A 24,740-nucleotide genomic window follows, 5' to 3' on the forward strand; every position below is an offset into this window, starting at 1 on the left:
TTTTAAGGAAATATAGGGATAGAGGGGCATCCTAAATGGCACCGCAAAGAAGCAACCAGACAAATCTAGAAGGCTGGCCCCTCTGCAAGCCAATCAGCCCAGCGTCTTTCAAGGGAGAACCTGTCGGTGTCCGAGGTGCTGGAGACTTCACAGCCAAAGGCGAGCAAGGCCTCAGTTTGGATCCCAGTTTGGACAAACCAGTCACAAAGGAAACTTAGGGGTTTTTAAATACGTTTCAAGTTTTAGATGACAATGAGGAATTGTTTTTAAGGTTTTAACGTATGATCGTGCTTATTTGGTTCCATTGGAAAACGTTATTTTAAAAAGATGCATCCTGGAAAAAAATTTGGATTCATCTGCAGGTTGGACAAGCTGACCCACAGGCATACCTTGGGAGTTTCCCTCCCTACAAACCACTGTTTCAGCAGGAAACAGACAGTTACTGGACTTCTATTGTGTGCCAGCACTTCATATATTTTCTCGTTTCATAATAGCCATGTGCTTTTCCTTTTTTTTAATTGAAAAAGTAATACGTGTTTGACAAAAATTATTTAACCACCTAATAAACATGCAATGAAATATGAGGCTCCTTTCACTGCAGGAACCTCCTTTCCCAGGTCCTCTCCCCAAAGGCAGCCGCTGTTAATGGTTTCTTGTGTGTCTTTTCAGAAACAAGACATTCTCTGTGCACACAAACATATATATGGATACGTAGTCACACTTTTTTTACTCAGTGGCAGTCTACCATCCATACTGAGTTACACTTGGCTTGAGAGACTCCGAGAGACTTCCATGTTCGCTCTCATGAAGGTACCAATGAGCTCCCTGCTGTCGAACCAAGGCCACCTGTCAGTCCGCCCCATACTCCGTCAGCTAGTGGCACCTTCCCCAACTCTGGAACACTTCCCTCACACGGCCTCCAGGGCTAGTAACTCCTGGTTTTCCTTCCATATCTTCAGCTCATTTGCTGCTGCTTTTACTCCTCCCTGACCTCTGAACATGGTGCCCCTGGGCCCCATCCTTGAACTTTTCTCTAACTACCCTCACACCCTTGGTGATCTCATCCGGTCTCATGGCTTTAAATACTACCCCTATACTGACAACTCCTGATTTCCTATCTCTAGTCTGAGTCATGCCCCTGAACTCCAGGTTCTTTTATCAAATTTCCTACTTGATATCTCTACTCAGATGGCAGACATGTCTCAATTGTGAACTGTCCAAAACAGAACTCCTGCTGTGCCCGCCCAACCTCCTGCCTTCTTCCCCATTGCAGTTGCTGGCAACTCCATTTGTCTGGCTGCTCAGGCCGCCAGCCTCAGCCGTGCACGTTTTCTCTCTTGCCCTCATACCCTGTGTCCCCCTGCATCAGCACATCCCACTGACTCTGCCTCAGGCTGTATCCAGAATCTGAGCACTTCTCACCTTCACAGCTGCCGCCTGGGTCTCAACCACCATCATTTCCTTCCTAGATGACTGGGATAGAATCCTAACTGGCCCCTCTACTCCATCCCTCCTCCTCCACCCAGTCTCTCCTACACATGCAGAGTGGTCCTGGTAAAACTAGGCAACGTCCTATACTCCTCCGAGGAATCCTGTCTCGCTTGGAGTAAATGGCAACACCCTTGCAGTGGCCTGGGAGCCCTCCACAACCTGGCCATTCTCTCTCTGGACTTACCTTCTACTATTCCCCCCTTTGCCCATTCTGCTCCAGCCAGAATGTCTGGAGGCTTCCTGACTGTCCCTTGTTGACACCAGGCCGGAGCCTGTCTCAGGGCATTTGCTGTTCCTCTACCTGAGAACCCTTACCCCAGACATCTGCACAGCTTGCTTTCTCACCTTTGTCACACCCTTGTCACCTTCCAGTGGGGTTCACCTTGATCACTCAATTCTAATCACAACTCACCACTTCTTGTCTCCTGTAGTAAGCTTCATTTTTTATATCATGCATTACTAACGTACTACATGATTTACTTATTTTTTGTCCATTTTTTTGGCCATTCTTTGTCCACCCTGAGAATACAAACTCCCCGAGGACAGGGGTTTAGCGGTTCTCATCACTGCCATAACCGTAGTGCCTAGAATAGCACCCAATGCAGAGTAGGTGCTTAATAAGTACTTAGTGAGTGAAAGAATGAACAGATGTTACCATGTTTGATTAATTTAATGGCTGCAGGGGTTCACCGTATGGATCATGGGATGACAACAGCACAGTGGTGGCTAACAGGAGGCGTGTCTGATATGGTCCTTCACGGATTTAGTGCCTGTACAAATTTACAGTCCTTGAAGCACTGACTCATTAAAACTTCTCAACGATCTTATGACCTAGGCTTGATAGCCATTTGTATTTAATAGATTATAAAACTGAGGTTCAGACAGATTGATTCGCTTGCCCAAAGTCACACAGAAAATAAATGGTCATTCCTTCCTGCTGCATTGTCAACTACCACCTTTAATTACTTGTGCCAAACTTGTCGCAGAATGTGTATACCATGATTTACTTAACCAGTCTTCTACTAATGGACAGTCTTATGATACTCAGATGAGGCAAGCAAGGCTCGGAGAGGTTAAGAAGATTGTTCAAAGTCATACAGCTCTATCAGCCAAACCCTAGGTCTGATGCCCAAGCACTACCTTATAAGCCCCTCAGAGTCTCTTTCTTCCCCAGGAGAAGTACTGGGGTTAAGAAGGCTTCTCAGTGGCCGGTGGCAGTATCCTTCCTCCCTAAGGCCCTCCCTCTACAGCAGTTCCTCTCTTAGCTATAGAATCTCCTGCCAGGTGGCCCCTGGCCAGGGGCACACAATAGCCCATTTAATCCCTTAATGGTACATCTGCTCCCAGAGGGAATGTAGATGTGTCCAGGTTCCTGTTCTGGAGTTTCCCCACCTGTGCCCCTCTCACATCAGACACTACCTAACATTCATTTACTCAGTCACTTTAACTGAGCACTTATGCTTGCAGGCCACTGTTAGAGGCAGTTTGGCTTCATCAGAATCCAAACAGAGCCTAGACTCTCAGGCACTATCACCTTGTATAGAGGGTACAATGGTGCGCAGAGAAAAATGTGGTCCCTGCCCTTGAGAGGCTCATAGTCTAGTGGTGGGACAAACATTAGTCAAATGCCCAAGTAATAGTCCAAGCATGATTAGCATTGCCATCAAAGGCACAGAGACTCATATGGCTGACATGCCAGGGAGGGACCTCTAGGCTGAGAACTGGTAGAGGAATTAATAAGCAGAGGGAAAAACATTCCAGAAAAAGGCCTAAAGACCACAAGAGATCAGGATGGTGGAGGAAGGGTAAGAGGAATGAAGTGGGTGATGGGGCTGGGAGGCCTTGTCCTGGTCAAGGAGTTTTGGCTTTATCCCAAGTATTGTGGGAAGCTAATTAAGCTTCATCTGGTTTATATTCTAAAGACTGTCTGGCTGAAATGGAGAACAGACGGGCAAGTGGGGAAGGTTGATGGACTTTGTGGAACTCAAAGAAATGGAGGAAGTAGTGAATCTGAGAAGTATTTGGCCCAAACTCATTGCCCTCCCCCAACCCCACTGGGGTCAGCCCACATCCCAAGACTGGTGGACTGGGCAGAGTTGGGGTAGAAGAAAAGGTCCACTGCCTAGGTCAAAGCCGGACAGCTCTGAAGGGTGGTTCTTGCCCTAGAGCTCCCCATGGGATGAGCAAGATCTTAAAACAGAGAGACAAAGATAGAATTTCCCATTCTCAATGGAAAGGAGGCTTGAGGCCAGTGCCCGCCCAGGGTTCAAGAGAAGTGTTGGGTGGGTCCCCAGTTCCACAGGTACATGGGATGATTCTGTTCTACCCTGGCAGGGGTACCACTCCTCAGAAACTATCCTTCCTCTCTCATCCCTTCCACCTTCCAAAGTACAGTGAGTCCTGGGATCCTGGCCCCAGCTTTCCCACTTAACTTGCTCTGTGACCTTGGGCACATCCCTTTCCTCTTTAGGCCCTTTTCTTCATTGGCAAGAAAGGAAGTTGGAGTAATCAGTGACTCTTAACTTTTGGGGCGGGTCACAGAGCCTTTGAGAGTTTGTAGAGAGCTATGACCACTGTGGACGTAATTCCTGACAGCTGCAGGGGTTCGTGAAGTCTGGGGGTAGGGTGGGGTGAGGATTTAACTGGGCCTCCTTGGATGCAATGGGAACAAGCACCATTCCTGAAGGCCTGCTGGGGCCTAGTTTCTCTCATTCTGTTCTAATCCCGCTACAATCCTTAAGGGCAAGCATGACTTTCCTCACCCGGAGCTCAGAGACACAACTTCTGTGACTTGCCCAAGCTGGGACCCCTGAGCCAGGTCTTTCTGAAGCTAAATACCATTCTTCCCATGACAAGAAACATCTTTATTCTCATCCTCTCTCTGTGCCCACCACACTCCATAAAAGTGTACATTTTAGATCTTTTGCACTTGGAAGCACTATCATTAGGCAGGGTAAGATGGAAAATCTGAAGCTCACAGAGGCTTAAGTGGTCTACAAGGTCACACAGCAAGTGTATGGTCTAGCTGAGAGGTGGAGATAGGGAACGTGGGGACTAGGGATAGGAGATAGGTGGAGATAGGGGGCTCCTCAAGTCCCACTGTGGACAAACCTCACCTAGTTGCAACTTGGAAGAGCAGCGGGAAGAAGAGTAAGGGGAGGTTGTGTAGGGGAAGAAAGCAGGCCTGTAGGGTTGGGCCTTAAGGAATGGGCTCAAGTTTGGTCAAGGAGAGTCCGTTACCCGCGTCAACTCGGATTTTTCACTTCTCCCTGCCTCAGTTCAAGCCATTCCCCCTCTTAGGTCTGCCGAAATCTTATTTTCAAGGCCAGCTTAAATGTCTCCCCTGAAACTTTGAGGTTCCCCTGCCCCCATTCATTTTTCCTTACTGGGCCTGGGAAGAGATGTCCACTCTGCAAACCCTTAGTTCTTTGAAGGCAGTATGCTTCCCTCCTGCCCTACAGGGTTGGGGCAGGCAGCGTGGGGTTTACTGAATCAAGAGCTCTGAGGCTGTCGCTGACTCGTACCCCGAAAGGAGAGGGTCTTCTGGGAGTGTTCTACCTTTATTCTTGATGCTTCTAGCTCTGCCTGCCCCCTCAGGTGAAGGGGGCCTGGGGTGTGAGACAACAGTCTTAAGCCTGAGAAGGGCCCTAGGTATTTATGCCCTCACCCCAGGGTCCCCCATCCTGGGCCTGGGTCTGACTGCTAGAGGGACTGTATCCGCCCCTCCCCGCAGTTTCAATGAATTACCTTGCAGGGGGGCGGGGGTGAGTACTGCTGGGGGTACAGAGACAGATGCTCTTGATGAATGAAACTCAAGTGTTTCCATCACTCCCAAAGGACAGGCAGAAAATGCCCCAAACAGAACTCCTCTCGTCCCTGTGAAAAGTAAAACCACTTGGCAATGGCCCCCCCTAAATCCAATCCTGCGCCCTCCGTCCCCGAGCTCCACAGCCGGAGCCCCGACACAACAAGCGGCCAACCACTGGGAGGGGACAGCGCGGCGCCTTTAAGAGGCGGCAGGCGGCGCTGCCCCCTGGTGGCCGGCGCGGCAGCGCTTCCTCCGCCCCGGCGGGTTCCAACGGGCCTGCCGGCCGGGTGAGCGCGGCGACGACGGGCCGGGCTGCGCGCGAGGACAAGGGCGAGGAGGAAGCGGCGGCGGTGGCGGCGGCGGGTGAGGACGGCGGGGCGGGGTCACCGCGTGCGGCCCGCTGGGGTCCGGGCACGCCGGGAAGGGCACATGCGCCGCGCGGGGCTGGGCGCGGGGACAGCGGCGGGGCGGGGCCGGGGTCGGGGCGGGGCCCGGGCTTCCACGGCCGCCGCAGGAGGGCGCGCTGCGCGGCCGGGAGCGGCTGGAGGGCGGCGGGCCGGGCGGCGCCGGCACTGTCGGGCCTCCCTCCTCGCCTCCGGGCCGGGCGCCGGCCCGCGCCCGCGAACTTGCGCGCCGGCGAGCCCCGCGGGCGGCGGGGGCGTGGGCGGCGCGGCAGCCAGTGGAATGCCGCGCTGAGCGCCGCTCCCTCCGCCCGGGCGCCCGCCCCGGCCCGCCCCTCCGACAGGACTGCGCGCCCGGAGCCCCGTTCCGCGTCCCCGCCGCCGGGAGGAGTGCCCGCTCGCTCGCGGCGCGCGCCGGGCCGCCAGACTCGGCCTGTGGGCGATTTCCTCCGGACCCGAGCTCCCCGCCCGAGGAGGAAGATGCAGACCTTTCTGAAAGGGAAGCGAGTTGGCTACTGGCTGAGCGAGAAGAAAATCAAGAAGCTGAATTTCCAGGCCTTCGCCGAGCTGTGCAGGTAAGGAGGGACGGGGCTCCGGCGCCCGGGGACCCCCGGCCTGAGCTCGGCTCAGCCTCCGCTGCTTTTGGGAGGTTAGAGCAAAACGGGAAGGAGCGCTGCGCGTGGACCCTGAGACCCAGTCGCCAGGTGGTTGTGGTGGCCGCAGGCTGTGTTCGAGGGAAGCGGGGCCTCAGTGGGCGGTGTGGCACGGACTTCAGATGTACTGTGACCCCGTTGGGGAAGCGTCCAGCTGCCCAGGGCGCGGTGAGAACGCTCTACAGGCGGCAGAGGGGCCTGGGAAATCGGGGAGCCCACGCTGTCTGCCTGAGCTGGAGGTTACTTTTAGACTGGAGTGTTTTTCTTCCCTCGTCCCCTTTCCTTAATGGAGAAGGGCACCAGGGTTTGTGTGTTTGCTGACTGCCTACTACGTGCCCGGCGTGTCCTGTTCTTGAAGCTGTCATTGCATGTCACTGCGTTAAGCCTGTTTGAAGCTAGTGGCAATACTTGGCATTTATGTGATGATTTGCTGTCTCATTAGAGCCTTGCACCAGCTTTCAGTATTGGCTGAGGTGGTGATTCTGGGCCACGTGTTTGGGAATCTCTCTGCAGACAGGTGGGGTACCTGGCCTGGGGTCTCACAGCTAGGGAGTGGCTGGTGCAGAGGAGGCGCTGGGTAAATGCATGTGGTATAGTGGCCTTCCTCTGCTTCCCCACCCTCCCATCCCCCTCTCCCCCTTCCCCCTTGCTGATGCTCAATGGTGGAGACTCGGGGTGTTTGAATAAGATCACATTCTTAGTCCATTACAGAAGCGTCTCAGATATTTCTCACCTTGCTCTGCTGTTGTGGTTTTGCCTCTGAAAAGCGCTTAAGTCCAGTTCTCATTGAAAGCCCAGGAGAATCCGGCTCCCTAAAACCCTTTTGCAAACTCTTCGTGCAAACCTTTTGTTATGCAGTGTCTCCACTTAGTATATTTGATTGTTGAAAATGTGTTCTATTTGCATTTTTGTCCCTATTGGGCCCCTAATCATCTAGCAGAATTGAACAATTGGGTTTCCTTAGGTCTTGGTGCTTAGAGCTAATGGCAGGTCTGAGCTGGCCTTCCGGGGCAGTCTTAGCAACACCTCTGTGCCCCAAGGGACTGTAGCCCCTTTGCTCCACACAAGCCCCTCAGGGATCTTTCCCTGATAGCCAGAGGGGCGCACCTTGTATAAAGCAACTCTTGGTTCTGCATCCATTGGCCTGAGGACAGGGAGTTGGCTGCCTTCTCTCAGGCTGGTTTCCCCAGGAGAAAGCAAGCTTTTCATGGTCAGTAGGGCATGCTGAGCAGCCTGGGGATTCACCAGGAAATCAGGAGGAACTCCCAGTTAGAGCTTTGAAAATGCTTCTGAGGACTTTTGGAACATTAAAAAAGGGCCCTTGAACACTGCACCGAAGATACACACACTTGTGGAAAAATGTGCTATAGACACGCAAGAAGTGTGGAGAAGCCTCTTTGACATGTTTTTGAAATCCAGTTCTGGTGTTAGGCACCGGAGCTCCCCCTGCAGTCATCTTGGACTTGGGAAATCCCAGTTAATACCTCTCACCCTTTCCTGAGGTCTGCCTGCATTTGTGTCATCCTGTGTCTGCAGCTAAAGCATGAGGCTTGTCATCTGGTTGGTATGTTTTGCTTGTTAATTAGGAGGCTCTCAAACAACAGTTCCATCTGAGATGTGTGCCTAGGTCTTCATGATGGACTTGCAGAATGCGTTTCCCTCCTCGTGGATTTCCCCCCTGCTTTTAAGTGGGTGGGAGGCTTCAGAGCAAGCTATGATGTCAACCATTCTGGGAGAAATGGAGAAAGGAGCTTCACTTTCTCTGAAAGGATTGTTGCTCTCAGACTAGTTGCCTTCTGGCTAATACAGTAGCTTCAAAGAGAAGACAGAAAGCATCCGGCTCCTTCTAGAACCTCGTTTCATTAGAGAAACTTTAGATATTTTGTCACTTAAGCTTAAGAGGGAAAAGAAAACACTAAAGAGTTTTTGTTTCTTATCTCCTTTTTACGTTCAGTGCAGCGCCCTCTGGTGGCTACATTTCTATACTGGGTGCAAAATGCTCCCACCCTTGAGAGGGTGGCCAGAGCCTTTTGCTGTTTGTTGTGTTTCATGTGAACGCCAGTGTGATTTTAGTGGCCCAAAAAGGAATGTGGATGGACATTGTCATGTTTTCAAGTTTTCAACATTCACAATCTGGAGGTGCAATACTCCTGTTCTAATGGATGATGGATTGTCTGTGACTTCCCCAATGAAAAAGTCCAGAGATGTTTGAAAATGACTTGAAGCTCTGTTCCAAATGTTTGGGGCAGTGTCAGCACCAGAGAGGAAGACCTGAATAGCCTGGGATAAGTTGTTTAGTTGAATATCAGGCCTTGTAAAAATCTTAGAGCAGGAAGGGATGTTGGAGAGCATCTCCTGCAGTCCCTTTGTTTTACAGATGGGGAAACAGGCATGAGACGGAGCAGGTTCCAGACTTCTTTTCCTTTTATTTAACTTTCTAGAATGGTCCCAACCTGGTCACCTTGAGACCTACACAGAAAGCAAGCCCTTCCTTTGGGCTCCTCTGACAGGAAGGCCAACCCTCACATTATCTTCACAGGGGTCCAGCTGCTGCCGTTTTGACCAGGAATCACTTTTTCTTGCAAGGCCGAGTTGTGCCCTTAGCAAGTGTAAGGCCTTGTTCTCTGAGGTGGCATTGCCCTTGATGGCGGTAGGTAGTTGAAGCCCCATCCCACTGGGATGCCTTAGGGAGGCATAAGGCCACCTTGGTAGGCCAGCTTTCTGACTGTTCAGCAGGTGGGCATTTGACTTGGCTTGTTGTTTAGTGGTACTGTTTGCACCTGTCACTCTGTCACTCCCCTGTGTCTTTCCCTCTGTACAGGGGTACAGCTCTGCTTGAGTTTGCTTTTACTCCTCCCACTTGCCCTGACCCTGGCACAGCCTTGCATCTCCCTTACACCTTCTCTTTGTGGCTTTTTCAGGGTGCCCAGAAGGGACTCCAGATAAGAAGCAAAGAAATAAAGTTATTGGTTGGAAATGTTGGGTGGTTTTTATTTATTTATTTTAGTTCTCCATAGTGCCCCCAGCTCCTTTGTTTACGTTTCTGTGTCTCCTCCAATTCCTCGACTTCCCACCTTTTTCTTTCCTGTGGCTAAACCTGTATTGCAGTAGGTAGCGAAAAGTCACGTGACTTCACGAAGCATTTCTGTGTAAGATCTGGGGACCCTCTGTACGTTTCCCTGTATGTAACATTAGTTGGCTTTAATGAGGTCCTTCCAGGTACCTCATCTCACTTTCTCACTTCATCTTCCTAGCAGCCCAGAGATGGAGGGGTGGGGAGGCTGTCGCTTGGAGGGTAAGGGGCTGACACAGCCAGTTGGGCTTTCCTGAGCCCAATTCTGAGGCCTGTTCACAGGGGGACATGGCTTCTTTGCTCAGTGTCTCTTCTTTGCCCAGGGCAGGGGGACTCCCTGGAGGCTCCAGAAACAGAAGAATGTTGGTCAAGTTCTTGTCCTTGAGAAACTCGGAAGCCAGCAGGGCTGACAAGGTCTGCAGGAAGTATGTTTGTGGAGCAATCTCAGGCTACGGTACCGTTGCAGGTTTTCCCACCAGGGGCCCTCTGCACTGCTTCTGCAGAAGGAACTAGGCCCAGAGTTCACTGAGGCTACTGAGCGCCTTCTGGAGGCCAGCACTGTGTCAGGCAGCAGGTTGGGGAGGGGCAGCAGGGCAGAGGCTCTGTCCTCTGGGAGCTGGGAGCATGGTTTCTCCCTGAAGACCATGCCAGGGAGGGCCTAGGGTGCCGGAGGGCACCCCTTCTCCTTGGCCTGTGTTCTTTCCTTTTAAAGGGGGCCTCTCCAAGGTCTCTTTCTCCTGAGATGGCTTAGCATTCTGGGCTATAATTCTTTCGTGACATTCTTGGTTAGGGGGAAGGAGGGTCTTTTCCAGGATAAAGTGATGCTGGTCTATGGGTATTTTTGTGTTTGTCTTAATGCCTGGATTGGTATCATTCTGGGAACACAGGGGTGAGAGAAGGTACTGACTTAAGTTTCCTTTGAAGCAGTGCATGGTGACTATTCTTAAGTCAACCTTGGACATAAACACTTTTTATCTGCCTCCACGGGAGAAAACTGGACTTCCAGTGGGAGAAAACACCCGTCTGGACATTGCTGTCTGTTGATCCGGGGCCTGGCTCCACAGTGGCTACCCCATGGCCCTGGGCATGTGACTTAACCCCTCTGTGCCTCAGCTTCCTCATCTGTAAAGCAAGGGTAGTAACACTATTTAGCTCAGTGTTATGCTCATTAATGGAGTCACCACGCTGGGCATGTGAAGTGCCTGGAGCTCTGTAAAGGATGGGTGCTGCTGTTTTCTTGTTGTTGTTGGTGTGTTCCTTGGGGAATGGGGGAGTGGGCCTCTGCCTGTGGCTGTCTCTACTCCGGAATCTTTGGCATTTGTAGATTTAGTGTTCTTGGTTTGGGCCCTCTGTGCGCTACCCTGAAGTCCATGATTGATCCTAGCTGATCATCCTGCTGGGACGCGGGGCTGGACCCGCCTACCCTGCCTGGCCTGGCTGTCGCCCAGCATTCCATGCCCTTCTTTGACACGTGGCCTGCCGGTCTGAGTCTCACAGCCCCTGGAGGCAGGGGTCCTGTCCTCACCTATCTGATGGATGCAGAACCTGAGAAAATGATACAGTAATAAAAGATGGTACTTTCATTTTTTTTAATTTGGAGATTCAAAAAGAGTTTGTGCTGAGTTTCCTAAAAATCCTGAGTCTCCATGAGCAATCATATTACTATTGGTAGCTAACATTGTTTTCTTTATCTATTTGAATATTTGATACATGCACATGTTAAAAAACAAATCCGAGGACCCAAAGTCCACACTGAAAAGTTGGTCAGTTCCATCCTTGTTCCTGTCACTCAGGGACAGCTGTTAAAGGCTGTCTATCTTTAGGTGCTCTGTGCAGACATAGGGGCACACGCGTGTTTGGGTCTCTCCATACATGCTGTTTCATGGAACACTGTGTCTTAGAGAAATTGCGCATCATGGCATCGTTCGGAGACAGATCCCTATCGTTTGCCTCTTTCTTTAGTGGCTGTGTGACCCAGCCCTTAACAAGGATGGATGGATCTTATTTCCTGCCCTGTGGTTGGCTTCTGCTGGTGTAGACTGTGGGCCAGTGTGTGCCCTGCCCTGTCACCTGGGTGCTTGTTGCCAAGTAAGCGAGTGCTGGGTCAAAGGGCACAAGCATTTACTTTTTCATGGGAGTTATGAAACTGCTCCCAAATGACAGGCGCCAGAGGGCTTGTCACCCACACCTTCCCTGTACAGTCTCTGGACAGGTGTTTTTAATTTTGACCACACATGTGGGTGAGAAATGGTATTTTTGGTTTGCATTCCTCCTGTAACAGACCCGAGTTCAGGCTGTGCTGCTGGGGGCTGACTGTGCATTAGGCAGGTGCTGGGCAGAGCCGGGCTCACATGCGTGGCAGGCTGGGGCCTCCATTCCTAACCACTGGACCATCCTGCCTCCACTGGTTATTTCACCTACATGGCTTAGCAGGTTTGGAATGTTCAGTAAATGCTTAGTGAAGTGCTTCATGAGGGCAGTTCCCGTTGGGTGTAAATAAGGTTTCTGTTCCCACTCATATTTTGAATTCATCTGGTAAGTTTAGCTTTTTGAGGGAATGCCTAGTACCTCCTTTTTAAAAAGTAAGAGTCATTTTAGAAAGCCAGTCATCACCCAGGAGCTGTATACCTATTTCTACCCCCTTCCTGAACTGGCCCTTGCAACCTTTCCCGCTCCCCAGCCCTTGGGAGCTGGCGTTGCTTGGAGGAGAGTGTCCGACTGCCGAGGGGATGCCCAGGCCTGGTGGGTCAGGGTGGCTTGTCCAGGAAGGTGGGGTGGGGTGGGGGGCTTGCCCCACTCCAAGACCCTGCTGCCTGCTGAAGCTTTCTTTCAAACAGCACTTCCTCTGTAGTTGTGAACAAGGATGCCTGTTGGAGCAGCCAGGCTACTCCCATCGAGCTGTTTGAATTCCTCCTGGCGCTTTGTCCTGCCTGTTCAGGCTTCCCTCAGAAGCGGCAGAGTGGCTGCCCTGTGGCCTGCGCCTCCCTAGCTGGGCCTCACAGGCTGGTTTCTGTAGGCCCACCATGGTGCCAGGCTGAGGATTGTGAGAGATCCTGGGAATGACACCCCCGCCCCCCAACACACACACTTGGAGGGCTGGGGGTAGGGGTGGATCTGTCACCAGCTGTGCGATTCTCAAATCTATGAGACTCACTCCAGTGAGGGAGCCTTGGACTCTGTTCCTCCCCACCCCCCCCAGGACCCACCCTGTCCACCCAGGGTGGCCAGAAACTGTCCCACCTTCTTGACTGCCCTTGGTATGGTGGCCGCCCTGCCGGCAGAGCCCTCCCGGTAGACTGCCAAGCCAGCAGCTGTCACTGGAGGGAGAATCAGGGCTGGCTAGGCAGGCTGAAGTCCCCTCAAAGATGGCTTCTGGAAGGGGTCTTTTGCTTCTCAGAATTTCCCGCGCTTAGTGACCCACACCTGGGCTTGTTCTTTCTCTGGGCTTGCTGGTCGTCTGCCTTCCGCTTGGAAAGTTGCTTGCGTAAAGGCGGAGAGTTTGGTAGTTTTGCTTGCTGCTGAAACCCCAGTGCCTGTAACCGCACACAGTGGGGCTCCCAAGAGTATCTGTTAGTGGGTGAAGGAACTAGCTGGTGGGTTTTGGGTGCCTTTTCCTCGTCCCTGTTGCTCAGCCAAAAGCCAATTGTGACTCTGGAGTGCTCTGGGCCAGGAATGGAATCCCAGGGGTGAGGAGAGATGGTGCGGGGAGATGGTGGGTCCCGGGTCAGGAAGGAGTTCAGTGGCTTCATCCCTTCATATGCCCTGGCCATCCAGCCCTGTGCTCATTGCTGGTCCCTGCCTTCATTCACCTAGATGTGCAGTAAGGTAAACCAGCACACAGATATATTTGAAATGCTGTCATTAGATCCAGGAAGCCTGCAAACAGGGGAGAGAGAGCTGTGGCAGGAGTGGCTGCAGCCACTTTAGCACTCTGTGGTCAGAGATGGCCTCTCTGAGGAGGTAATGGTAAAAGGGGCAAGAGCCCCTTCTTCTAGGAGATAAAGAGCTACAGGCTGGGCAGTGTCTGCTGCTTAGAGGCCACATACTGGGCCTGCCTCTGTCATAGCCCTGGGTTCCATGTGCACTGAAGGTAACTGCCAGGGGAGGGCAGGCCGGTTTCCACTTGAGACAGGTGGCCAAAGGAAGCAGCAGGGTGTCCAGTAGCCTCGTTTCCTGACAGTGTGATGGGGGCCCAGGTGAGTGACCCTGGGCCTTCCTCCCACCTGAGGCTGCAGCTGTGTGTGTTCTGGGGGCCCCACCTTTGGGACAGGAGGCCAAATACTTCCCTCTGGTCTGTCCTAATCCCGCCTTTGTGTTCAGGAATGAGCAGTTCTGAGCCTTGCAGAGCTTGGGGTGGGGGTGGCTAGGGCTCCTATGGCCCCTGTAGGCCTAGGCCAGCTGACTTCACCCAGAGCTCAGGTTAGGCCCCAGGTGCCCAAGGTGGAGGGGATGGAAGCCACACCCAATGCTTGTTCCCTTTAACAACTATTTACCTTCCTCCAGGCCACCTTCCTCCCTTGCCTAAGAAAAGCACCTGGGGCATTACTGAAAAATATAGCACATCCTTGAGTCCACCCCTTCTCCCTGAAACCTCCAGGAAGAGAATTGAGAATCCTTTTAACACAAGCCCTGATGATTCTTCTGGGAAGCTGAAACTGTCATTTCCCAAAGTATGTTGCTGTAGCCTTCACCCTAAAACCATCAGGCGTGTTTAACACCGAGTAAGGTCTTTTTACTGCAGAGCTCCTTAGGGACGGGGCCTCTCCAGGAGAGCGTCTGGGTGAAAGGTTCCCAGGCTGGTCTGTCCCAGGAGCTCCTGTGCAGGACCTGTGTTTCCTGTAGCATGTCTTGGGAAAGTTCGAGCCTCATCAAATGGAGGTGCGCAGGGCAGGGTCACCAGGCTGCCCACCCAGCTCCACCTGCTGCTTGCTACCTTTTGGGCAGTCCTTACCCCTTCAAAAATGTTTTGTCTCTGGCTGCTGATCTTCACTGGAATTACGTAATGGTGGATCATGGCTGGACAGGACCTAGTTCTTGCACCGGAGACATTCCTGGGACCGGCCTGGCCAGATGTGACACTGATCATCGGGCCAGGGCTGGGAGCCCGTTGACTCTGCATGTGTGAACCTAAGACCTGGGGCTCGTCCAGGGGACCCTCCGCCCTCCATACCTCAGAAGGCCTGTGGTGAAGTTCCCCGCTGCTCTCTCCTAATTCAATGGCTGCCTCCAGATTTCAGCATAGCGGGGCCCTGCTCTGGGGCTGGCACCATTGTAGATGGGAAATCTGCCCTCCGAGACATGTGGTGTGTCTCCATTTGCTAGATGAGAACACCGAGGCTCAGGGAGAGGTGAGATGACGTGCCTTGTCTCTGCTGTTAGTGGCAGGGCCGGGATTTACCCTTGGGGTTGTTTGACTCCTGAAACCACAGTTTCCACTCTGCCAGGGGGAGTTCATCTCTGTCCTGAATATAACATCGAGATACCATTGACTTGATTCCCAGTTTTAGAAAAAAAGCAAAGAGCTCTTTTCTGAGCATCCTTCGTCCATTTGTTGGCCCAGAGAAGGGTGGGTGGTGGAGAAGGCAGTGAACTCGAAGCACAGGACTTGCCCAACTAGCTGCAGGCGAAGGGCCAAGCCATTCTGCCTCCCCGGGCCGCTGCTCTTCCATCTGTAAGGCGGGCGTAGTACACCCACCTCTAGGGCTGGTGAGCATGGCAGGGGCTTAATAAATGATAGGATGCCCCCCTCACCCAGGAGGCTACCTGCCATACCCTCCTATCCCACCAAGCCTCTGATGGGAGCCCCTGGCCCAGCACAGACCGGGAGCCTCCCTGCCCCCTTCCCCTGCTGTCTCCTGGTGTGGGGGTCCTCCTGTGCCAGTGTCTGGGACATGCCTCCCAGCTCACTGCTTCCTGGAAGGGCCTGGGGGTGGTAGGTGGGTACAGAGTTTCGCTTTCATTTCTGCTTCACTCTGTTTTCCCCAACAGTCGAGGGTTGGGGTGTGGAGGTGAGAAAACATTTGGGTGCTACCCGGGGTGCTTGTCTTGATGCTGGCTCCTGGGCCCCTCTTCCCTGGAATGCCTGGGGTGGGCCCAGCTGTTTTGCTTTTTAAAAGGCACTCCATTCATTCCTTCCTGCAGCTACACAACATGTACTTATTGAGTGCCTGCTGCGTGCCAGCCACTCTTGGGGTCTGAAGACCCACCAGCAGTGAGCACTGCAGAGTGCCCTCTGGCCCTGGGGGCAGCCCCAGCCCTTTGAGAGAACATTTCTGGGCTGGGTCCCTACGAGGGGAGGGGAGGGGAGGGCAGAGTGGGCAGGTTGTTTGGGGTTCTCTTCCCTTCTCCAGGGGGTTTCAAGGATCCTTGGAGAGGAGAGAAGGGGGCATGTTGGCATGTGTGGGGGTGTTTGCAAGTCCCCAGGTGCCAGTTCCAGAAAGGCTGGTTGGTTCCTGCCCCTTCAGGATCCTGGGCCTATGAAAAATGTTCGGCGCTGTGGGACTGCTGGTTTCTGTCTTGGTGAGATTTCCTCTTGGCACCCCACCCATCTTAACGGATGGGGAAACGAGGGCTCGGAAGAAATGCAGTTAGCCCCAAGTTGTAGAGCTAGTAGGAGGGGCAGCTTGGATTTGAACCTGGCCTTGCTGCCACTAGAGTTTATTTCCTTTAAGATTTTATTCTTAAAGCCCTACCATTCCCTGTGGAACCTTGAACAGAAAAGGCATTCTGGCAGCTCCATCAGAGGCTCCACTCCGTCTGTGGGCAGGGGCTTCGGGGTCGTGTTGGGAAGGAGTTGTTTTCTGGGGATTCAGCCTCCAAGCGCCCCCAGCCCTCACTTTGACCTGGGTTCAGCCAAGCTGCGGACTGCACTTGAGGTTTGGGAGCTCATTTCTTGCTGCTCTGGGGAGGAAGGGCCAGGCCTGGGCCTCACAAAGGCCAATTCACAGAGGCCTTTGTGAATCAGGAGGTGCCCCTGCTGACGAGGGATGTGCTGCTTAGCACTAGTATGGCTGGTGTGGCCACCCTTGGTTGGGGGGGATGTGTCTCCCTCTAAAAGTGCACTCCGGCCTGTGCACCCTGCACAGCACTCTTTTCAGAAGCAGTTTAGTCCCACAAATAACAGGAGCTCCCATTTCTGGAGCTCCAGCTACTGCCTGATGCTGTGCCTCAAGGCTCTCCGTCCTTAGGCGGAAACTAGGCCCAGAGAGGGTGAGCGACCTTCCTGGGGATTCACGGCTGGTCACTCCGGGGCTGGGCGTGGGGTGGTTTTACACGACAGTCTGTGTGAATTCAAAGGCTGTACCCTTGACCATTAACAGTTTTTTTTTCTTTGTCAGTGAAGGCTGAGAACAAAGGGATGGCTTTCCTTTTGTTTGAACTCTCCTCCAGTGACTAGTCCTCAGTGCCTCTTGGTTATTAGCTTTTCCCCTTTTCCTTTTCAGTTTCAACTGGATGGCTTGCTTGCCTGGAGTCAGGAAATTTGGGTGCTGACTCAGCCAATGCCCATGCAGGCTGTGGAGGCTGTCCGTTGGTCTGCCCAGCACCCCACCTCCTTTCAGCAGAGTTGCTGTGCATCTGGGGATGCCACATTGCGGCTGCCCACTTTGTGAAGTGCTCTGTCCAGACAGCCTCAGTCAGATTCCCAGGATCTTGCCACTCCCGCCTCGGCAGAGTGGTCTGAGCTGATGCAGATGAGGTGGCCTGTTTTGTTTAAACTGCTACCCCGTCCCTTCTTGGGTGGGGGGGGTCACCCTCGGGACTTTGAAACTTTTTTCTACTGAAGCTAGAGGCCTAGAGGGTTTTGGAAGCTTCCTGGGACGCTCTTGGAAGTGTTCTCATCTGGGCAGACCCTTGGTTTCAGAAAGGGGGATGCTTTGCCTGTGAAAGGGCTTCAGGGTCATGACCAGGAACTGGGACCCGGTGGTGTTGCATTCTGGCTGTGACTTTGGCCAAGTGACTTAACCTCTCTGAGCCATTAATTTGTGCACGTGAAATGGGAATTGTATTACTAGCTGTGTGCACTAGGTGAGCTGCAGCAGCTGGAGTCCTCGGCACGGCGTCCCGCCCTTGGTAAGCTCTCAGTAAACGGTAGCTGTTAGTCATTGAAGGCTGGTGGGGCTGTTTCCAGGAGTATATTTGAGCATCTCTCACATCTGGGAAGAAGATGGGCAAGCTGTTTGTAGTTTCAGAAGCTCCTGGGTAGGGCTGCACTGGGTTCTGTGTGATGTCCTGGGGGCAGCATTTATCCTGGTCACTGGTGGGATTTGAACCCTGACTCGGTGCGGTTTGGCCCCTCTCTGCTTTCCTCCTTGTAAGAGTTGGCCTCATGCCTGGGCACAGGAGCTCAGCATGCAGACTTCCTCCTTTCCTGCATAGGCAGCGACCATCTCTGAGGTAGAAGAGGGCCTGTCCCTCACTCCCCTCACCTGGAGTTCTAACATTGGGTCTGTAGGTGACCGCAGAGTGAACCTCCTCTGTTGGTAAGGTATGGTCACCATGTTAGAGGACTAATTTTCCAAAACCTTTGAGCCAGAAGGGGTTTTAGCAGATGAAGATATGCAGCTCAGAGCAGGCGCCTTTGCAGGTTCACGCATGCAGGATTTGCCTGGATGGGCTGGGCCTCAGTGCTGGAGCCCATAGGTGCCCCTCCTTCGGCCCCCAGGGAACCCTGAGTCAGGTGTGAGGCCGTGGTCTGTTGTGTTCTGGGCCATCGGTGGCTGCCCTGCCCCTGGCCAGGGTGAGTTATTTTGGGCGCAGGGGTCGGGACCCTCTTCCCCCCTCCGCGTGGTCTCTCCTGCCCTCCCTCCAGCCTTGCTGGGAGTACTGGAACTCTTTGGATTTGGGATGCTCCCCTGGGAAGGGTGGGGTGTGGATGGGCCCCTCCTTCCCTGAGGCAGCTGTCTGGGACACGGGCATGTCTCCACCAGCAATGGACTGGGTTTCCACTGGGCATGCGACCTGGGGACGGGGCCACGTGCCTGCAAGTCTGTCCGCGTTGCTGGGGGATGTCCCGGGCAGCTGTGTCATCCAGTCCTCTCTCTGTCAGCAGACACATGTGGAGAGCTGTCAGGATGAAGTTAATCATCTGAGCAGGAAATTGAATGTATGGCACATTCCCACCAGCCACAGTTTTGCTTCCTGCAGACACCTCAGTGCCACCTGGGCCCAATAATAAAGGGGCTCTTGTATGTGTTAACTCCATGGAAAGTTCTGACTTCAGGTATAGTGGGTTCAGGGGCACAAATGATGTCTTCAGGACCTGGTCTCTCTCACATTGGCTTCATTCTCAGCCCGTGTGGTACAAGGTGAGCTTCTTAGCTGATCTTTATTTTGAGCGAGGCACCAGGCACGGTTCCTTGTGAATTACGTCCTCTAATCTGCATTATAGCCTGTGGTGTGGGCTTTTGGCACCCCTGTTTTCTAATAGAAGAAATGGAGACACAGAGGAGTTAGGTAGCTTGTCGTGGTCACACAGCTAGTGGGTGGTAGAGCTGGGATTAGACCTGGGCAGGTTGGTTCCGAGACTGCCCTGCTCTCTACCTCAGGCTCAGGTCCCAAGGGACCCAGGACTCATTCTGATTGCCCCTGATTGATCTGCCTGAGCCAGCCACCTGTCATTTGCTGGGGCTGGCAGTGCTCCATTCCCTACCACATGGTCTGGGTGCAGGCAGGGTGGACCCCACAGAAAGCTGGGTACTGTTCCCGGAGACAGTGAGGTAGCTATTGGGCAGCCTGGGGAGGTGGAGGTACTCCCTGTTCTGGGCCCCGTAGCTGGCTGGGCTGAAGGTTTGCACACCATCTCCAGGACCAGGGCACTTTTCCTAAGAGGGGAAAGCAGAGTACCCCCACAAGTTAGGGCCGAAGGCTGGGCCCAATGCCCATCTTTCTCCTCAGATAAAGCTGACCCTGGTTTATTCCTGTGGCTGGTTGGACACAGGCAGATTCTGAGGGCCCTGGCTCAGGGGGTCAGGTGGTGGGCATCCTGGAGGAAGAGTTTATATAATCCTGCCTTGAGGGATGGGGTTTTAATGGGGGCCTTGGACTAAGGCTGCCTGATGTGCTCTCCTTGCTGTTTTGACGTGGAGTGTTTTGTGGTGAAACAGTCCTGTGTTACGTAAACACACCATCAGCCTGTGGCTGTCTGGCCTTGTCCCATGCATGGGGAACATTTAGAAGGTGTCTTTCTGCTGGGAGTCTGGAGGATTTTGCAGCTGTGCACTATTTTGTTGGGGTTGTGGAGCGGTGGGGTGGGGGGGGGGAGCTGTTCACGCTGTCATGTGGTGGGAGCATTGGTGCAGGACGCTTAGCTTGCTTGTCCGGACCGTCCCCCTTCCAAGAGGGCTTGTGGGAGCCTCGGGGAGGATGGCCTGGGAGTGGGAGTAGTTCCACCTCAAGGCGGGGAAGTGAATGGTGAGTGTCTGGTGGCCACACACCCAGGCCTTGCACACCTTAGGGCCCCCGTGAAAGGAGAAGGCTGGGGTGCAGGGCCCGGTTAGGGGCGGAGGTCCCTCATGGTGCCCTTCTGGAGCCAGTGGGGAAGTGAGTGCTCCCTGAGGAGCAGGTGGCTGTTCTGCTCACAGTCCTTGCCCTGCCTGCCAGGTGCCTCTACCTGGGAGGTTCCAGAATTCTCAGAGGCCAGTGGTTCTAGTGACATGGCCTTCAGTGACACATACAGGTAGTATTGATGGGAAAGCAGTGGAAGGGAGGCTGTCACAGGCCCTGCTCTTTGCTGTGGCCATCACAGACAGCAGGCAGGGCCGGCCTGACCTCTGTTAGTCCCATAGCAGTTTCTTGGGGCCTCCTGAAGCCGTGCAAGGTAACAGGGCCTGGGGTCACCTGGGGTCATGCAGTCTGCATCCCAGGCCTTATTTGAGCACCCCTAGCTCAGGGCACCGAGAAATCAATTTGTGATCCACCACTTCCTGTTCAGCTGGTGGTTCTGCCCTTTGGACCCAAGCTGCCAGCGTTAGACAACGAGGAACCTGAGGGAAGTGCACCTCTTGCATCGTGTCACACCGTGAGGAGGGGTCATTTCAGTATCTTGGCCCATGAAAACAGCTCTTGAAACCAACTCAAGAAATGCAGTGACTTGTTTACATGAAATTCCACTCTCTTGGGCAGGTTCACATTTGACTTGTGAATACCATCAAAAAAGCTTTTGTTAAATAGTGTGCATGATCAAAAATGTAATCATGCCAAGGGCATGCAGTAAGAACTCACTCTCCCTCGTGCTTGCCTCTGTTCCCCAAGGCAACGAACATCCCCATGTTCCTGCCCGTTCTCTCAGACATGTACCTTGTCTGTACAAGTCAGCCCGTGCACACACACTTGCACACCCCCCTCCCTTTCTGTTTCCGCCCCAGTGATGGCCCATCATTACCCATGCTCTCCTACGATCATTTAATACAGCTTGTAGGTGATTCTGTACCTACACTGTTACAAGACCCCTTGCCAATCTCTTTCTCGGGTTCTAGGCTTGAACAACAGGCATTTATTTTTTCTGCCCAGCCTGGAGGCTGGGAGTCGGTTCCTGGTGGGAGCTCTCTTTTGGTTCGCAGAAGACCTCCTTCAGCCTGTGTCCTCACGCGGGGGAGGGGAGAGCTCTGGTCTTTTCACCTTCTGATGAGGGCGCTACCCCGACGTGGGGCTCTGAACCTCTGATCTCATTTAACCCTGATGACTTCCCCAAGACCCCGCCCCCAGGTGCCGTCCCGCTGTGGGGCGGAGCTCGGTGTGAGTGTGTGTGTGTGTGGCGGGGGCGGACACAGTGCCATCACATTAGGAGGGTTAGGGCTTCAGTATGCGTTTGGGGGCACCCACGTTCACTTCACAGCCTCTCTCTTGGCGGGCGTCCTACAGCGCAGGCCGCCGCCCACCTCAGGCTGGGAGGGGCTTTATCGTGGGCGGGTCCTCTACCTCCTGCCTCGCCTGCCGGCCCACGGCCCCCGTGCAGGTGTAGCCTGTGAAGGGGGCGGGCTAGTGTGCTGGCCAGACCCTACCAGCTGGCTTGTGAACGCAGCCTCAGCACTTGGCATGACTGGCCTCAGGCAAGTGAGGGGCTTCTCTTTCCTCATCTGTAAAAGGGAGACACCAGCCCCCACCTGTGGGACAGTTCTTTTTTGGTCAGGAGAGATGATGGTTGAACTGGTGAAGGTGGGTGGTTTCTGCCACATAATGGGGGATCTGATTATAATTTACCCTCTTCCCCAAATAATCTTTTTTCTGCCTGAAGGTAGATTGTGGAGAGCTAGATGTCATCTCTAATCTCTAAACTGGTCAAAGGAAGGGGCTGCTGGTCGTGATCTGTTAAACTGGGAAGGACCCCCTGCCCAGCACCCTCTCCTGCCGCCCAGCCAGCTGCGGTGGGGGGCTGGGGCTCCTGAGAACCGGCGCATGGCCTGTCCAAGCCCAGCCAGGCCTGGAGTTCCTCAGCTGCGTGCTGTGGCTTCCAGCAGAGTCCTCCCCACTTCCCAGCCCTTTGCACTGTTGGAAAGGGCCCCTCCTCCAGCCAGCCCCTCACTCACTGAGCCCCAGCTTAAGAAGGGAAAGGATGTCATCCTTTTTCCTGAAATTTCTGGTCTTCTGTAAATACAGTTTAATATCAAGAAAGGAAAATCTGAAGAGACAAGTCATCCCTGTAGACCCTCTGCCCCTACTGTATCTTTCCTTTTTGTATTGAACAGTTGCAGAGTTGAAATCATTGTACATGCATTTGATTTTTGATTTTTGCACATTATTGTAGTGTCAACAAATTCCAAGTTTCCATACAGTCTTTAGAATGATCTTTTACATTTAATTTTTAAGTGTTTTCATTTTTAAAATTTCCAACATGTATGAAATAAAAATAATAAAATTAATTACCCTTCCCCCCAACTCGATACTAAGTGTTAGCCACTGACTCATGGGTGATCTCATTTTGTTTATTCCCCCCATGGTATTTTGAAGCAAATCCCAGACATAATTTAATGTGTAAATATCAGGGTACCACCTGAAAATAAATACAATAGAGGATGCTCCTTTTTTAATCACTACTGAATAATGTGTCTGTGTTGTGATGATATTGAGCTGTAGTCTGGTTAGTGAATATATAGATTATTTCCAGTTTTCCTGCTGGTGTAGGTAATGCTGCCTTGGATATCTTTGTGAATGTAAATGTCTTCCTTCCCTCTCTGATTCCATCATGTGTAAGTGAGAGTTTTACCAGTTGTTGTTCAGTAGCAATTCATCCCAGGGTAGTGGCTTTAAGCGGGAACCGTTTGTGTAGCTGATGTTCTGCAGGCGGTGGTTCAGGCTGGACTCCCTCATGTATCTGTGGTTGGCTGCAGGTCAGCAGGTCTCTGCTTCCAGGGCTTGGCCTCTGGTTAACCAGGGCAGTGGGAATGACCGGGCTACGCGTGTCTCATCCTCCAGCAGGCTGCCTGGGTGTGTGCCTGTCCAGGCGGCAGGGGTCCAAGACACTGGGCGTTTCCAAGACATCTGGAGGCCTGATCTCCCCACCATGTCTACTGGCCAAAACCAGGCACTGGGCCAGCCCAGATCCAAGGCGTGAGAAAACAAACCTCTTTTTCTTTAAGCACATAAATGGAGTTCACTGAAAGAAATGTAGAGGTTTTCCCATAAACCATCTGTTTCTGTAGAACAGTGCTTCTTACTTTTCTTGAGGGTCCTGGGTACCTTTGGGTTTCTGATGAAAGCTATACCCTATTCCTAAAAAAATACAGATGGTAGTAATATGCCAGAATACAAAGAATGCCACAGATCCTCTGAAGTAAGGGTTCTATGGATCCCAGATTAAATTTTCTTCTTTGACATGTCACATAGATTTTCTGGACAGACAACATGCGGGCATTCTTCAGAACATAGTATCTACGAGATAACTCACTAAAAGGGAATCCTCTGGTCATGTAAGTCTGGGAAGCAGTGCATATCTGGAGAGTCAAAGCACCTAATAGTATATTAGAAACCCCAAGAAATCTTGCCATAAAGAAACCCTTTTTATCTTTGTTTAATTTGGCATATTGCATTTGACTTACTAGCATTTTGGGAGATGTTGGCAAACACATCAGTCTAATACCAATTCTGCAGCTTACTAGTTTTGTCTTTAGCTGCCTTTGTGATCTATGAACCTCAGTTTACTCATCTGTGAAATTGGGCACTAGTTCTAAAACATAAGTGGCATGCACAGTAAACAACACCTCTTGATCAGAGCTGTAAAGTCATTGCAGAGGGCACACATTGAGCAGGTCAAGAATTGGGAACATTTCTGCACAGAAGAGTGTGGCCTGGCCCTGTGCGTCAGCCAGGCAACCCACAGACCCTTCCTTCTTTATGCCTGGTTAGGTGCCCAGGTGGTGCTGTGCTGGGTGTGGTGAGGGGTGGAAAAGTCAGGTCGTTGCTCAGGAGACCTCAGGGTGCTCTTTCTGGAGTGGACTTGCTGAGGAGTAAATGTCTATTTTCCGAGTACCCACTGTGTGCCCAGCACAAGCCAGGAGGTCTCAGGCCTGATCCTCTGGGAACTTGGTGTCCAGGTACGGAGAGGAGGTCCATGTGGTGACTGGTGGGGCAACTTGGGGCAATCCCTGTGTGGGGTGTGAGTTTTAGTTCCCATTTGGAGCCTGGTGTTACATGTGCGGCAGGCCCCCTTTTATAAGCTTTATTTTCCTTAGCTGGAAGAAGAGAAGGTTAGAGCAGAGGAGTCATCCTTAAATCCTAGTCCTAGAATACTCTGACTGGAAGAGCCCTTGAGATGCTCCGTGGGGAAACCTGAGTGCCCCGGCCGGCACTCACCCCTGTGCTCTGTTCCTCCGCCCTGTGCTGCTGCGCACTGTGTCACTTCCGGTGTGCTTGCGGACCCAGTTTCCTGTTGCTGGTGTGCTTCTCTGTGTTTTTGCTATAGGACAGCTCCTGCACACCTGCTACCCAACCGGTACAGGGTTTGTTTACAGTCCCTCCATGCCCAGGCCACGGATGTGAAAGACCGGGTTGGACAAGACCCTGTCCTGTGGTGTTTTAGTCTGTGGAGGAAGAGAGGGAGTGACAAACATGTCAACCCCTAAGTTGAACGGGAAGATTTCAGCACATGTGGAGGGGAAGGGGGACTGTTCCCACGGTGGTCAGAGAAGGCCTCTAAAGGAGAGACTTGGGGCTGTGATGCAAACTGTGAGAGGCCGGGCCTGGAGCCCCCAGGCAGGGGGAGCAGCACATGCAAGGGCCCTGGGGTGCGTTTGAATAAGGGAGTTGGTGTGTTTGTGGAGCAGTAGGGAGGAGGATGTGGCTAGAACAAGGCTGGTGGGGTGTGAGGGACAGAGCAATGG

General features: G+C 52.8%; 1 protein-coding gene across 2 annotated transcripts in view; it reads left to right on the plus strand.

Annotated features, from left to right (window-relative positions):
• Positions 1-5,531: 5,531 nt before the first annotated feature.
• The window catches only part of ITPK1 (inositol-tetrakisphosphate 1-kinase), a 161,060-nt gene continuing 141,851 nt past the window's right edge, over positions 5,532-24,740 (plus strand). The window contains exons 1-2 of one of the 2 annotated variants that reach the window (XM_036991712.2): positions 5,532-5,662; positions 6,045-6,275. In XM_036991712.2, coding sequence (XP_036847607.2) covers positions 6,181-6,275 — 95 coding nt within the window. In that variant the 5' untranslated portion in view covers positions 5,532-5,662; positions 6,045-6,180. Of the gene's footprint in view, positions 5,663-5,876; positions 6,276-24,740 lie in introns of those variants that run through there. The other variant, XM_017680576.3, reaches the window with a different exon arrangement.

Source organism: Manis javanica, chromosome 8 (genome assembly GCF_040802235.1).
Source record: "Manis javanica isolate MJ-LG chromosome 8, MJ_LKY, whole genome shotgun sequence".
Classification (NCBI taxonomy): domain Eukaryota; kingdom Metazoa; phylum Chordata; class Mammalia; order Pholidota; family Manidae; genus Manis; species Manis javanica.